This window comes from Watersipora subatra, chromosome 3, assembly GCF_963576615.1.
Source record: "Watersipora subatra chromosome 3, tzWatSuba1.1, whole genome shotgun sequence".
NCBI lineage: Eukaryota > Metazoa > Bryozoa > Gymnolaemata > Cheilostomatida > Watersiporidae > Watersipora > Watersipora subatra.
The window spans coordinates 65,057,971-65,073,533 of NC_088710.1; the positions used below are offsets into that span (position 1 = coordinate 65,057,971).

Sequence of the window (15,563 nt, forward strand, 5' to 3'; positions counted from 1 at the left end):
TCCGTTCAATGCACATGTCTCACTGAATGTAATGCACAACCTTCTTGTTGATATCATTTGTGCACAATAACCTTACGTGTTCTTATCATCCTTTAATATCTTAGCAGTTTGTGTTTTGTGTGATATAGATATAATAATTTTTTAACATACCACCTTGTTGCCCTTTGAATCATTCTATATATGGCTCGGCAGTCAACTTGGCGGTATGTATATTTTAGCATGTCTAACAGCGTGCCTAACAGGGCCTCATTCTACGCTGACCCTCGCTACCACGACTACCATCGAAGTACTCAGTCAAACTACTATCCAAATGACCATAATAGTAATGTCAGCGCTCAGCAACCACCTCTAGTCCCTGCCCATCGCTCATCAGTGACAAGTAAAATAGATGCGTATAATAATTCTGTGGCTAAACCTACACCAGCTAATAACAATAGTGACTATGCCAAAATCAATAAAGCTGACAGGCCAGGAGCTCATCGTAGGTTTCCATCGTATGATTCGTCTGCAGCGCCGTTTCACCTTACAAGCAACAGGCACGAGCATGACGTTATACTAGACTACGACGACCCGCAGGGCTCGGAAAATTCCTTATACGCAAGGGTGAGAAAGCAACCGTCTATGGGTCATGCTGTATCCAACCCTTCTCGGGTCTAATCAGTCTTCTTGAAATTTAGGTTTTTTACTTAACCAAACATATCAGCAGCTAATGCAACATTTTCTTTAATGCTTATCATCCGCATAGTGGTATTCTGACAGCTCAGTAATCGTGTACTTTTGCTCATCCGCTATACAGTAGGCTTTCCAACTGTCTCACAGCAACAGATATTTATTTTAGTCCTTGCTGGAATTTTCGAATGGCAAACTGTTATCTTATGTTAACTGTAAATTATAGTTGAGCATCAACTCTATTTGATTTGACAGTTGTGTTGATGCATTGAATTAATCTCATTACGTTTTCTTCGACACAGTATTTATAATATTTTACATGAATGTCTATAATTATTGTACAGCTATTTGACTTAGGACATATTCTGTACATTTTCTATGATGGTATTTAGATGAAATATAGAGACAGAGCACGAACTAGATATGATATTGATATATGTAGTTGGATAAGCAGTTGTTTACGGCTGGCTAATGCCATGACTACAGATGCAGATGAAATAATCTGCTCGTGTAACTGGCAGGCAAATGACAGCTCCTGTCTAAATCAACATGTTAGTTTTTGGACGGTACATAGCAATATCCTGAAGAGACAGGCGTTTTTCAAGGATGTGTTCTTTTGTTCAAGCGTGGTAGAAGTGTAAGCCAATCAAGACTGCTGTTCTTTATGCTATCAATAGTGTCATCACGAAGACTACGGAATTATTCCTATTCACCTAGTGGGATGCTCCAGAAATATCATTCGTTGAGCTGTAATCCAGTCCATCATTGTTAGACGAGTTGAATGAGCCTCCAGCTTGATAGAGTTGGACGATACTTGATGCACTGATCCGAGGGTACCTTTGAAGAACAACAATCGTTCCAATAGACTATCAGATTTGGATCAGACTGCTTATAGTATTTAGGCCATGACAGAATGAGTTATGTTCTCTTGGGCTTCTAGATAATTTTAATGCTCATGACACATTAGAGAGTCTAGCAATCTAGCAATAATTACAAGAACAAGCAAGTCATTTGAAGTGCTACCTTTTATGAGAGATTTATCATCTGATTGCAAATCAAGAATTAGTGAATCATCCACATCTAGGTTCTGAGTCTTCATTTCAACTGGTCCGGCAGCAGTCTCTGACACTGAGACCGCAACACTTCCAGATGGAGCAAGTAGCTCGACACTGCTGTACTCTGCCAGATGCACATTGAGATCACCCTTAACAGCATGGGCATACAACTCGCCATCCGCTGAATCTGTAATATTATATTAACATGTAAAATTGGTCATTCTCTTTTAGGCACATTTAATTAGGTATAACATTTGTTGCAATTTTCCAAAAGCGTGAAATTACATAGATATTCAGTGCATAACTTGTGTGACCTTACTTATGTTGACATTGCCGGTGTCGGCGACCACCGTGGTTGATCCATGGCAGTTGGCAATGTTAATGTCACCCATTTTACTAACTATTTCGCAACTTCGGGAGTACAATGACTTGATATCAACGTTTCCTTCCATCACACGCATTGCCAGATTTTGTCCCTGTAGTTTATCGGCTATCAAATTCTAAAAAGCAATGTATTTTATTCACAAAAATTCAACTGTGAAAAGATTCCACAATATCTACTATAATAAGAGCTGTGTTCAGCCGTCTGAAGCGATGTTAAGAACATTACAAAAAAGGACTGCACCGCAAGAGAATCAAACCCGGTTATTAGGATTCCTAATGAAGCACGCTACCAACTGCACTACTGCTGCACCACAGAATAAATATGGATATAGCTATTACACATGATGATCTCTCATGGTGCACAGGACTGCCAGTGTACTAGGCATAAGATGTAGAAAGATATCAACAGCCATATTTAGCATTTTTTGAAGAGAGTTTGCAACAAAATATGTAAAATATTTTCAGTCGATTGAAATCACAAAATAGATACCGAGCAAATATTAAAAAACTATAACAATAACCATTGACAGCAGCTGTAGGATTATAAAATGAACTTGCAGAAGGCATATAACTTACCCCATTATCTATCAGAGCTTTTACATCACCAACAAAACCATTAGAGAATGTTAAGTTTCCATTTTTCAAATTTATATCTGCATCAAGCACCTGTAACCGCAATTAAGAATTTCTCATCACTGTATGTTAACTATTCGACTAGTTACAAAAGCAGGGGAAAATAACTCAGCATAGAGATTCAATATCTCCTTCTCAGAAGCAATTCATCAACTTAGTCTAACCTTCATGTTAATTAATTCACAGTTTCCTTCCTCCAGTTTCAATTTTGCTGAATCACATTCCAACTTGGATATACTGAGAGAGCATCTGCCAGCTCCGTGCGCCACCACGGCTAATTACAAAATAGCAGAGTTACTAATTAAATGTTATTAGAAATGACTTGATAACAAATTCAACCGACATGACGACATGGGGAAACGTGAGTGTCATGAAACAGGATTGAGTTGTATTCTTATGCGAATATGCTCAACAAGGTTTCGCGGAACTAACAATGCACTTTCAAAAATAGCATTTCCAGTAACACTAAGACGGTAATACAAGTCTTATATTATTTAGTAGTTTTAAAAACTTAACACAAATGAAAACTACCAGTAACTTTAAAACTATTGATTACGTTAAAATGACAGCTTAAAGAAAGCTTACAGTAATGATGAGGGATGGTCACGTGAAGAGAGAGAGCGTGCTGACACAGCTCACTAGGTACACTGACACTCAGCTCATTTTCTGCCTCTTCTTTTAAGCTCACATCAAGCGCTGATGAGTAAGACCTGATAGCTGATGAATCCAACTCATTAGATACTAGTTTAATCTGAGATTTGAAGCTTGTTTGCTGAGGGTTAAACACAACCGGTGATATGTGAATGTCTATTGGTGAATTGACCAACAGAGTTCCAGGTTTGACCGAGTCCAAATAGTAATGAAATAAGCGGCATTGAGGTAGACAGTACCGCTGGAAACCCAGACACAAACCCTTCCATTTCATCTTTCTTGCTGGGGTGTGATAACAGAAAATATATTGCAAATAGATAGTCATAGTTAATATGCTAGTAGAGAGAAGTACTTGCTATTTAAATTTGTGTCAGTATTACAAATTTTCAGCAACTGCTAAATAATTCTGACCTACTGCTTGTTTGGTGTATCCACCCCATGGAGCGCTTACTGTCATTTTGTTGAGATCTCATGGAAGAGAAATAAAGGTCAATGCATTAGCTCTATTTAATACAGTTGATGTTAGGCTTACATAGAATTCTATTGAATTGCATAGCGCCACACGTCTAGGTATGCGGGTTCAGCTTGAAAGAAAGCAACTAATATTATATACAAACAGCAAAGTAAACCCAGAGAAGTGAATAAAGGAGGGAAGAATGGATTGCAGAGGTTCACTGTGTATTAAATAAACGCTGAGAAAGGAAAGCTGCTCAGTTTAGTGAAGATGGTAAAAGTAAATAATTGTCCAAACACTGGCCAATGAGTGAAGAAGAACAGTGAATAATCCAATAGCTTTTGTCTGGTTTAGAACCAATTAATTACACTGAAAGGTATCACTAGCTACCAAAGTAATTTTAAATGCTGAAGTTGTGTGTGAACATCTTGCACAGTTAGTTTACCTTTAAATATCACATCATGGAAACACCAGCAGCTGAGCGGAAAGGTAAGCTAAGATCAACATTATAATTAGTAACTGTATCAGAAACAAGGATATACATGTATATGGACAATAATTAGTAGATAAATTGGCTCATCAATCGTTATATTCTAAACTCTTGATATGAACCAATTTCTTTGATACAGCATAAAGTTGTTTAGAGGACTTATACAGCAATTCAGTAGCAAACCATTCATAGGTTTTTACTGACTATCAATTTAAGCATAGATTAGACCAATGTTTTAATGTTTCACAAGATTTACCTGTATAACTCGTTTGTACTCATAAAATCTTTATAAACCTTTTATTTATTCATTTTGTACTAAAATAGGTTTGAAGTGAAACTGAATGCGGACAAAACTACAAAGAATGCCAAGTAAGTCAGCAAACTTTCTTTTTATCGATGCAAATGTTCACTTAATAGGTCTCAACATTGCTCTGGCTACTTGGGAGCATTTATTAATTTATAATTGTACTACTACTGAAATTTTTCATTTATTTTGTGACAACTAGTCTTCCCCTTACCTTAATGTTATCTACTAATCATGCTTATGTTGTGACTGCTTATGATCCTGTATCAAAATATTACAAGCAAGTCTACTGGTCAGGTCATCAAACATATTAATAACCTTGTAAAAACCTTTAGCAGTTGAATAAACTCCTAGCTGCAGAACTCTCTTAAAATTTTGCACTTCTATGACCAATATTTTAATCACGAAAACTGAAGTAAAGTAGTAAAAAAACTGGAATAAAATAAAATGAATAAATAAAATGAATGTCAACACAAACAAACACTGACATTAGATAGAATGCCAATTCTCTCAAATATAGGAGCATTAATAACGATAGAATTGATGCTAACTGACATATTTTAGCATTTCTCACATCTTCCTCTACATTCAATCAATATGCTATATTTAGGAAACAAATGCAAACAAATGTAATGTTGAGTTTTAGTCTAAAACTTGTTTAGAACAAATACAAAAAATTCAAACGTTGTAATAAAAAGTTTACAATTACAACAGCAAAAATTTAAAGATACAAACGACAAAGATGATAAAACTATAGCACTTAATAGAGAGCATGTCATTGGGTCTTTCATAATAACCAAATCCCAAGTTAAAATACAGACAGGGTTGTGACCACTACGGAAAATCATAACTGCGCATTGGTAAGTACTCACTGATGTCTAGATTTAAAATATATGCAGTAAATTTTTGCCTGAATATGCATGTAGTGGCAATCGCAGTGTAATAGCAGACTTAAGCATGTCACAGCCATGCAGTATATTTGCATTACACATTTTTACCACTGCACAGTACACAGTATACATGCAGTTTAACAATTTTCTAATAAGCAAAAAACGATATTGGTGTAGTTGCGGTAGTACCTACAGCACAGTGTGCAGTGCTGAATGTAGTGGGAGTGTTGCTAATGCATATTTACCATGCTAGACGTGGTATTATTTTTTGTATTACATATACACTGCACATACATGCACAGCACATTTTGGGAAAACACATCACAGATTCAAGTATTGATTTGACTTTGCGGTAAACACAACACAATTGCAAAATATGATGGCTGCTCAAACTCGAGTATGAGTGTGTTGATCACAATGAGTACAGTTATACCTCGACACGCGAGATTAATCCATTCTCGGGCTGAGCTTGTATGTCAATTCTGTAATATCTCAAATCAATTTTTCCTGTTTTAAATGATTAAATACACATTAATCCGTTCCCAACCTCTAAAAAAAGTACCCAAAGGCAGGATATTACAATGGAAAAACATGTTTTAATTTATCTAACTCACCACCAACGCTCAAAGTAAAAAATACTTATCTAATGGTAGTGAGCTGCAATTAAAAAAATAGCATCCTTATGTACAGTTCTGTATGGAGTTCTTACCTTTGAGATAGAAGCTAGCCGCTAACAGCAGTGTGAGATACCTGATGGCTACACATTCGGTATGCTACACCTATGTGACACTACGCAACATAACATGAACTTTAAATTTAACTTAAAATGAGCCTAGCTTACTATACATACACCTGAAAATAGGTGTTAATCTTACGTTACACGAAACTTAATTCTAATTTTGGTTTAATTTTCAGTTTTTTGTGTTTATACTTCTTTCTGCTGGGGTCTTTTTGCCTCGCTTTTGCCTTCTTTTTTAACAGGTCTTTTTAAAACTGATTTGACCAGAATGACCGAGTGAGGCTGTTCTCCTAAGCAATCTCTCACATAATCAGTCGCCTAGCGATCGTATCGAAAACCTTCTTGGATGCTCATATCTCAAATTTGTCTCATATCTAAAGGCAAAAACTTGCTCGGAATTTTCCTTGTATCTCAAATTTCTTGTATGTTGGGACACTTGTATGTCGAAGTATTACTATATGTGGTTAAAATGAGAATCTGTTATAGTTTAAATATATAGTACTATTGAGAATACAATACAATACCCCAATGATGATTATGCTTGACTACCTATTTCAAATTATGGGAGTTAGAGCGCAGGTTCATGAACTTGCTAAAGATAGCATCTGTCAACTTTGTACAAAGCAGGATGTTTGGAAAGCCAGCAGTGTAAGTTGATCCACAGCATCACTTTTAAACCGATGCAAAGTAGCAGTGCACCTGTGGTTTCGAGTTGTGAAAAAGGCGTAATCGCAGTATGCAAGAATTGCTGGGTTTCGGGTAACGTGTTATGGAAGCAAATGCGCAGTAGATCATGGTGAGCAATTTTCAGCAGGAGTGCAGTTGCAGTAAATGTCTACAGCACATTAGAAAGTTGTAATGCACAGTAAAATTACCGCGTGCTGCACTACAATGACGCAGTTCAGTTGTAATGAGTCACAACTCTGAATATATATATACATTACTCATAATCATATTCAATAAACCAAGATAAGAACCACTTTGTGACTCCTTCCTTGCACCAAATTATATACATAGATAATTATACACTGAACATTTCATCCAGTTTATATTGTACAGACTATTGCATGTATAAAAAGTAGACTTCACATGCAGACTTGTGATGCTTTCCCTTCTTTTGTGATTCACATACAATATTCAAGGCACTGCAGTGTGTTATGCTTCAAAACAAAACTGAACTCGCTTTCACTTTCATGTAAAACATTGAGCGAACTTTTGTGTGAAAAATTGAGTGCAGTTCACGAAAAATCTCTAGTTTAACGGCAAAACTAGGCTCTGAGCTTATTCAACAAACTAAAAGATATGTTAATGTTCATGAACAACCTGATGTGGATTTATTGCAGATGTTTATCAAAACATAGTAAGAATATTGTAGCGTCTTTTGCTTGCCTGGCAGAAAAAGCCAACAAGAGTAAAAATTTCTGCTATAGTCTAGATGCTGATAAAAAGATCAAAAGCCATAAGCTCTATGAATCAATGCACAGTTATGCTATCTTCTGATAGGAAACCTGAATGGTTACTATAACTGCGCAAGCAGTTGCTATTGGTAACAAAAATTGAAAAGCTTGACATTGCAAGTATAGCAGCAAACAGTAGCTTTTAATTTCAGGTAATAAAATATCGATAACACCAATGCAACTGGGAATGATGAAGTTTTTTCCTGTTGTGTATCCTTAGAAAAACCTATAAGTGTAGTAAACTTGATTTTGATAGAATTTTATTAGCCACAATTAAGTATAGAATAGATCCAACCTTTTAATGTTGCATTCAACTAGTAACTTTTTTAAATTCCCAAAATATTTACACAGCTTTTTTTATTTCGTACCAAAATAGCTTGACACTAATATAGAATGCAAGTAAAACGACAACAAATACCAAATGAGTGGGCAAACTTTCCATTTATTTATGTAGATGTTCACTTCATAAGTTTTAACATAATGTTATCTTTAACTACTTGGCTGGGAATTGTACTTTCCTGTCAATGTTTAGTTAATAAAAGACACTTTTAGGTAGTAGGTACTTACCGTTCATCTACAAAAAACCAAGTAAAGGTTTAAGAAAAATTGTTTTTCTGTACTACAGTATACTTGGAACTTTTTGGCCAAGAATGCATCAGAAGTTTGATTTGCTTCTGCAGATTGATTTAACGTTGTGCGTTGTGGACTTGCTTGCAAGATCAAATACAGGAAATGAAGCAGCATCCAAGTGGTGTAAAATCGTTTAATCAGTCATGTTGCATTTATTGAATTTTGGTAAAAAGGCCTCCGTGATAAATATTTCATATCATACTTGTCTACGAGATTTTCGGCAAAGCAAACAACTATATCGTCGAATTAATGAGTCTTAGCGTATAGTTTTAGCATAAATGAACAATACCAAACTCTGAATTGACCAATTTTATGTTAAATTTACTCATTGTACTAATCTGTGAGCAATTCTTCTTGCGACACGTTTAACATAGGTAAGTATAATGGGAGATTATCATAAAATAATATATTGGGAATGAGCGCTTTCTATCTGGACAACATTCATGCCCAGAGAAACTCATCTATTACACTTCGATCACACGAGCACTTTATCAAAAAAAAACTTTCAAACATAGAGAAACATATGAGTTGTAACTTTGTAAGCATATTTAAAATTATACCCGCCGTTAAATTATAAATTAACGGCGTATTAAATTGTACAGTACCAAATTGTACACGATATAGAGGAAACGTTATACAACGACTCGTTAAGCGTAGAAAAGGAACATGTACTCAAACTGACATAACCGCCGCGGCCATCAATAGCTAAATCTCACCTAATTATTTTTATTGTACCGATGATCCCAAGCTATGCAAAGAAATAATTTCCATAACAATAGGTATCACGTGATATAATCAAACGGTAGAAGGTCATTTGAATCGTCTCGAAACGCGTGTCGCATCTAAATCATTACACTGAGTATTCCATGACTTGATGCATACGGAAAATTATAGTTAGTACTCAGACATCGTGACTGTATAACTGAAATTTTTGAAACTGTAAACTGGTATCAACGGACTAAAAAGAACTGTTGACAGGTTTGGCAAAATATATAATCGTAAAGTTTATTTGCAGAAGTTAATTATTAATAATGACCCTAGTTTGTAGTAAAATTTGGGTAATTACTCGTTGTATGATTTTTTATAAGACATGCTTTTAGGAGAATCACCCACTAACGACATATGTAAATAATTGAAAAGTGTCTGTAAACGCTTTCGGTCTCACTCTCTTATTTTGGTTGAAATTTTTTAAAAAATCACAGTATTTTAATGTTGTAGTTTTAACTGGCCTATCAAAGTTTATAAAAATTGTTTTAAATAAAAATAAGCCGTTGAATAAATCATAAACATTCAACGCAGTGGTTTTATACATTAAATGATGTTTACGCCATTTATTTTAAAATGTCTTGTATTAAAGAAGTTGTCCTTTCAACAACAAATTAAGTATTTGACAAAAGTTTGCAATTATTTGATCAAGTTAAAATTTTACTGTCATGTGAGCTGTCATTGCAAAGGTGTTGTTTATGTGGCAATTTAAGTTATTGCCTTTTGTCATTTAAGGCATTATTGTTGAATAATTTCAAGAAATGCTCTCAAGTTGAGATTTTCAAAAGTAATACATGTATTATGGTGTAGAGTCACCATGGTTTTTTATCAGGATTCATATGTACAAAATTTGTAAGGACTAGAGTGGGAAGTTTACACAACAGTGAATGGATTAATCTCAAATCAACTATCAATGACCAGATGTTGCCAGATAGTTGTTACAGTAGATGTATGTTATTACATTCTCTCATGCCTTTTCCCCCACAAAAACAGCAAGCGACACCCAATAAATCATTTAGCACACTCGTTTGCATGCTTTATGAGGCATCAAATTACACTCTTACATTTTCTGTTATCGCTTATTGTTATATGATATTATTATCATTTGCTCCATTTCATCTGCTAACTTTGTTGTTTGAATGTGTGTGATAGTTCATTTTTTTAATAAAAAGTCTATGTATGAAGGAAATGCTATATACAAGGCTAGGCTTGAAGTTGCAACAAGACATCAAACCCAACTAGCTAGCCCCAAAATGTACATGTAAAAATGATTTTCGTTTGAGTACCATATCTTTATATGAATGTTTTCAGAGATTGGCAGTTGTCTTCTCTTCAAAAGTTCAAAAGTTCTAGTTTAGACTACATGTATTCTCTACTTTGCACCATTTACTAAGTAGTATCGAGTAGCACAGGGATGTAAAATAAGCCTTTAGAATGGCCCAGTTGAAGCATGTCATCTGTGACCTAAAAAACAGTCAACCAGAATTATTGCAGTAAAAAAATTGTTAACTTTATTAATATGAATATTTCAAGTTGGAACAACGTCGTAATTTTTTATTTGTATTGTTACATTAATTAACAATTATTTTTCTAGATTTTGCATTAATAATCAATTGTTTTTTGCATTACCAACTTAGTACAAGGGTCAGACACATCAGATCAGGCATGAATGCTGATTTTAGTACAGTCATAAAATAGAACACTAAATAAGCAGGGTCATGTAGTCATCGGTACTCTTGCTTGGGTTGTACTCATTTCGTCAAAGTTAAACCTATTTAAAATTTTATAAAGGTCAAAGTGCGGGGCTATTCTTTAAATAGGGAAGCTAAGTTGCTACATACTTGAATACTAGTAACATTGTGTGGCGTCTGCACTTTAGTTATCCGAATCAACGTTGGTAACATCTCATTTCTTATGTTGAACCTACAAATTCTCCTCTCTAAACTTGTCTTCATGTTGCCTGTACTATCCTTATTAGTAAAAGCTTTTCATGAGTAGGTAACTTCTCATGAGTAGGTAACCTATGCTTGGCTATAGATAGTTTCTAGCACGTCTTACAAGTATAAATATAGACCTAGCGCTGCGCTCAAGTTGGGAGGCCATCAAGATGTTCGGACAGTAGATTTAAACAGAGTCCGTGCGCTATCATAGGTTATCAATAGGCTTTAAGTTGAAGATAAGAAAGCTGAAGCATGTGATATTTCTACAATAAACTGTAGGCTATGCTGGTAGGTCATTTAGTCCATATTTTGGTCTCTCATTGTGCTTATTTACATTTTAGCATTTCGTTATCATCAGCTGTCAATACATTTGCTTATACTCATGCTTGCTGACTTTTAAGAAAATTAGTATTAAAAACATTCATACAGTTTTTAATTAATATTCACAACAAGTCAGCAAGTTTTAAAGCTGTAATATTTGGGTGGTGTTTTTTTAATGACAAATAAGTTTACAATAATTATGGAAGACAAGGTTATTATCTATTTTGTAAGTTTAAGGCGATAGTTTTTAGTTTATATTGAATTAGTCACTGATGGCTAACTCAGTGTTAGATTATTGTACTTTGTGCATGTATAACTCTTTATTGACATTGGTAATCAACGACAAAATTATGTTTTTCATTACATGCCAAACGAAAGGAAAAATGAACAGAAATGAAGAACTATTGAATGAGTTGAACAGACATGTGTTAAAAGTTAGTAATCTGATGGTATTGCGGAAGAGTCGGAATAGTGAATTGAAGGTAGCAGTAACAGAAAGTTTATAAACTGAAACATAAGATGGTGGATGTAGTATGTTACTGTCACAAAATAGATAACGATGTTGATCATATGTGTGAAAGAATAAATATAAATATTCAGGGCATAGTTTACACAGGATTTTGAAACTTGCAACACGAATGCAGAGATGAGCAAGTTTGGAATAAGGCGTCATGTTCAAATATTTTGTGCTGTGATGGGTGGTAGCGTGGTAAGCTGGAATACATGATCGGCAAGAGGATTATTATTTTCTGCTGTCAATAGGTGAGAATTGGAAATATATATATCAATTGATCAGATGACAATGCACACATTGAAGTCTGTCACTTTTGGTACATGCGCTGTCCGACGTCAGCTAAAACTCATCATAATTGCTGAATAATAATACATTGACATCTCATAAGTCCTATTCATCCCTTTATTCATTTACATGGAGAGCTTTAGTAATATGTATGCTACTTCTCACACCCTGCCAGCTTATTGATATTTCTCTTTAATGCTCTCCTTTCCCGGTTGCTGTCTTAGCTTGACATCAAACATTTTTATCAGCTTACATCATGGATACAGCGGACACGCTGTCAATATAATTACAACATTGTTAACCATGGAGACTTACTTGGCAATTTGCCAATACCAGAATAGTTATCTGTTCTCTTGCCGACGGAAACTGAGCCGTCTACAAGGTTCAACCTTCAGTTTGTCTGTTTGTGCGTCAACTGTAGGATTTGATTTGCTGGTCATTTTATTTGATAGGTTTTTGTATTTCGATAATTACTCTCTGTATTTTTTAGTGTAACTCATGCCATAAAGCATATGATCTGTTATTACAGTTTTTTTAATCGGTTATTATGATATTCGCGAGGTATCTGTGCTAGATGCTGGAAAAGTCGCTCAACATCTACTAGTAGCATTCCTTAGCTCCAGTCTTCTCTAATGAGTTTGTGAGCGCTTATAAATTAATTCTCCAAGTTTTCCACTGGCTAATCGATGCAAATAGAGTTCCATTGACATCAATGGGCACACCTTTTTTATGCCATGCATTATTACTATGCGGCCAATGATTAAACTAGACGCTTATTGTCCCTCTCTATTGACACAGGAATACACACTGCTTCATGTTGGCATTACAGTAAAGGTAAGTCTCTGCTGTGCGATTTGACATCTAGTTATCTGATTGGGGCAAACATGACACATGGGCAGAGGCGTTGACTAGTCCTCACAGCAGCTGTTCAACACCTCTCCACTCCGCACACTTCGCATTGCTCCTAACAATGTATTCTTTCAGTGCTCTCCTCGTCTAGTGATTCCCGAGGACCTTGCTTATTATTCTTGAATCAACGTGAGTCAGATTACTCCGAGGTAGATCAGGTTCACTCGTCTCTCTCATTGTTATCCTTCCGTTGTTATCTAACCAAGGATTATATGATTGTATATTTGACTTGCGCGTTATTTCTGGATCAGATTCGAACTGTCTTAACTCGCTATTTGCCGTTGGGATATGCTAAGAGAGAGATGAAGAAAATGCAAGCAGGCGCTGTTTTACGTTGCTGAGTGTATGTATGCTTGTACAAGGTATTTTGAGTTGAGTTAGTTGTAATAAGAGTGGCTTAGTGACCAGTGACTTCTGCAAGTCTCACCTGAGAGAGTCTTAGTGACCAGTGACTTCTGCAAGTTTCACCAGAGAGAGTCTTAGTGACCAGTGACTCCTACAAATCTCACCAGAGAGTCTTAGTGACCAGTGACCTCTGCAAGTCTCACCAGAGAGAGTCTTAGTGACCAGTGACTCCTACAAGTCTCACCAGAGAGAGTCTCAGTGACCAGTTACTCCTACAAGTCTCACCAGAAAGAGTCTTAGTGACCAGTGACTCCTACAAGTCTCACCAGAAAGAGTCTTAGTGACCAGTGACTCCTACAAGTCTCACCAGAAAGAGTCTTAGTGACCAGTGACTCCTACAAATCTCACCAGAGAGAGTCTTAATGACCAGTGACTCCTACAAGTCTCACCAGAAAGAGTCTTAGTGACCAGTGACTCCTACAAGTCTCACCAGAGAGAGTCTTAGTGACCAGTGACTCCTACAAGTCTCACCAAAGAGAGTCTTGGTGACCAGTGACTCCTACAAGTCTTACCAGAGAGAGTCTTAGTGACCAGTGACTCCTACAAGTCTCACCCAAGATTGTTTTAGTGACCAGTGACTTCACGATTTTTACTTCAGTGAGTTGCGTTAAACTGACAATAGGATTAGATATTTACAAGGTGAGGTTGTTTGTTCTGTTACGGTTTTTTTAATCACTACAAACGTGAGAGGCAACGCTGGACTTAAACACCAGATAGTATATGACCAGTAGTTTCAATTGAAAAGATTTGACAAAAGAATGATATCAACTACTAGCTTGCCCACATCCTATTTTATAGCTTTCACGATAGTTAAACATGTTTTAGACTGGTTAGAGAGTAAGCCTCTAAGGTTACTCGGCGTTTGACTAAAAATTGTCTAGAATGTTCTTTTTACCTATATAGCCATAGCAATATTGCTAGGTTGGGTTCATCTGTGTATAAGTTGTGTTACCATTCATATAACAAATAGCAGAATGTAATAATGTTTTATTGTATTATCTATTTGTTGGTGAAGATGAATTTGAATGTAATTAGCTAAACTTCGCGTAGCCCATGTATCGGTTGGTTACATAGTTGCAAATAGAGTCGAGCTACTACGCATTCTCATGGGAAATATGCGTGAATTGACTCTACAAATGCTCATCTCTAAGTCCATGACATAGTTTCTATACAAAGCGCAGCCAGATCCTACAACTTGTGATATAAATGCTGTCGATAGGTGTAACTGAAACAGCTATTTAGATGGTCATTCTTTCATGAGATAGAATGCTGCAATAGCGTTCATGCAATAACATGCTACCAGAAAGCCTTCAGAATAGACAAACATTAGCACAAATGCTGCTATTTTACACGCCATTACTTCTCTCTTACCTAGTACATTCAAGAGGCTTCTCTATTCTTCTATTGTATCTTTATATGCCATCAGATTCTTTAGGCTGTTGCAAAGAAATATTGGGAGGTTTTTTGCCACGACGCTTCACTCCTCTAGAATCGACCATTATTAATGTTATGATGTGTAGATCACAGCTAGTCTCCTATTTTGTGTTTCGGTAAAGTTATAACTTGACCTGCCACCTGTCCAACTGGCGTTGATTTGTTGCTGTTTAAATATCACTAACCGATGTCAACTGCTTATCATTTGCATAGGGAAGAGGAAAAGGTGTACATATATATACATATACATGTATGTACACATACATACTTATTTGTACCCTAACAAACCATTAGTAATGGAGTCGTTCATTTGAGCTTTTGGCAGTTTGCCAGAAGAGGCTGTGGGTAACATGAATAGAAGAAACCCTATACTGTATACAATCAATGGTTGTTTGTACGATTGAGTCTTATATGTAAACTTCATTGGAGTTTGTTTTTTCATATCAGAGCTAATTTGAATCATATCTGATCCGATGATTCACTCTGCTGTTTATGTCGAGTCTTTGCTAGCGCATAATACCTTCACATTCCTGCCCTTCCTAAATATGCAATTACAAAGGAGCGTGTATCCATTGCGTTTTTTAGCCGTAACAACAATGGCTGTTGGTCTTGTGCTGCCAACATGTAAATCAGT

General features: G+C 35.8%; 2 protein-coding genes across 17 annotated transcripts in view; one reads left to right on the forward strand and one right to left on the reverse strand.

The window, feature by feature from the left end:
* The window catches only part of LOC137392031 (partitioning defective 3 homolog), a 44,658-nt gene extending 43,567 nt beyond the window's left edge, over positions 1 to 1,091 (forward strand). For 15 of the 16 annotated variants that reach the window (XM_068078620.1, XM_068078624.1, XM_068078623.1 and 12 more), the window contains one exon: positions 219 to 1,091. In XM_068078620.1, coding sequence (XP_067934721.1) covers positions 219 to 657 — 439 coding nt within the window. In that variant the 3' untranslated portion in view covers positions 658 to 1,091. The remainder of the gene's footprint in view (positions 1 to 218) is intronic. The other variant, XM_068078631.1, reaches the window with a different exon arrangement.
* Positions 1,092 to 1,237: 146 nt separating this feature from the next.
* Positions 1,238 to 3,669, reverse strand: LOC137392033 (protein FAM185A-like). Its single transcript, XM_068078637.1, has 6 exons — positions 3,327 to 3,669; positions 2,906 to 3,015; positions 2,685 to 2,774; positions 2,044 to 2,224; positions 1,693 to 1,911; positions 1,238 to 1,506 (listed from the first exon to the last, which is right to left on the reverse strand). The coding sequence occupies exons 1-6, from the start codon at positions 3,664 to 3,666 to the stop codon at positions 1,379 to 1,381; spliced, it is 1,068 nt and encodes a 355-aa protein (XP_067934738.1). The 5' UTR covers positions 3,667 to 3,669; the 3' UTR covers positions 1,238 to 1,378.
* Between the last annotated feature and the right edge of the window lie 11,894 nt (positions 3,670 to 15,563).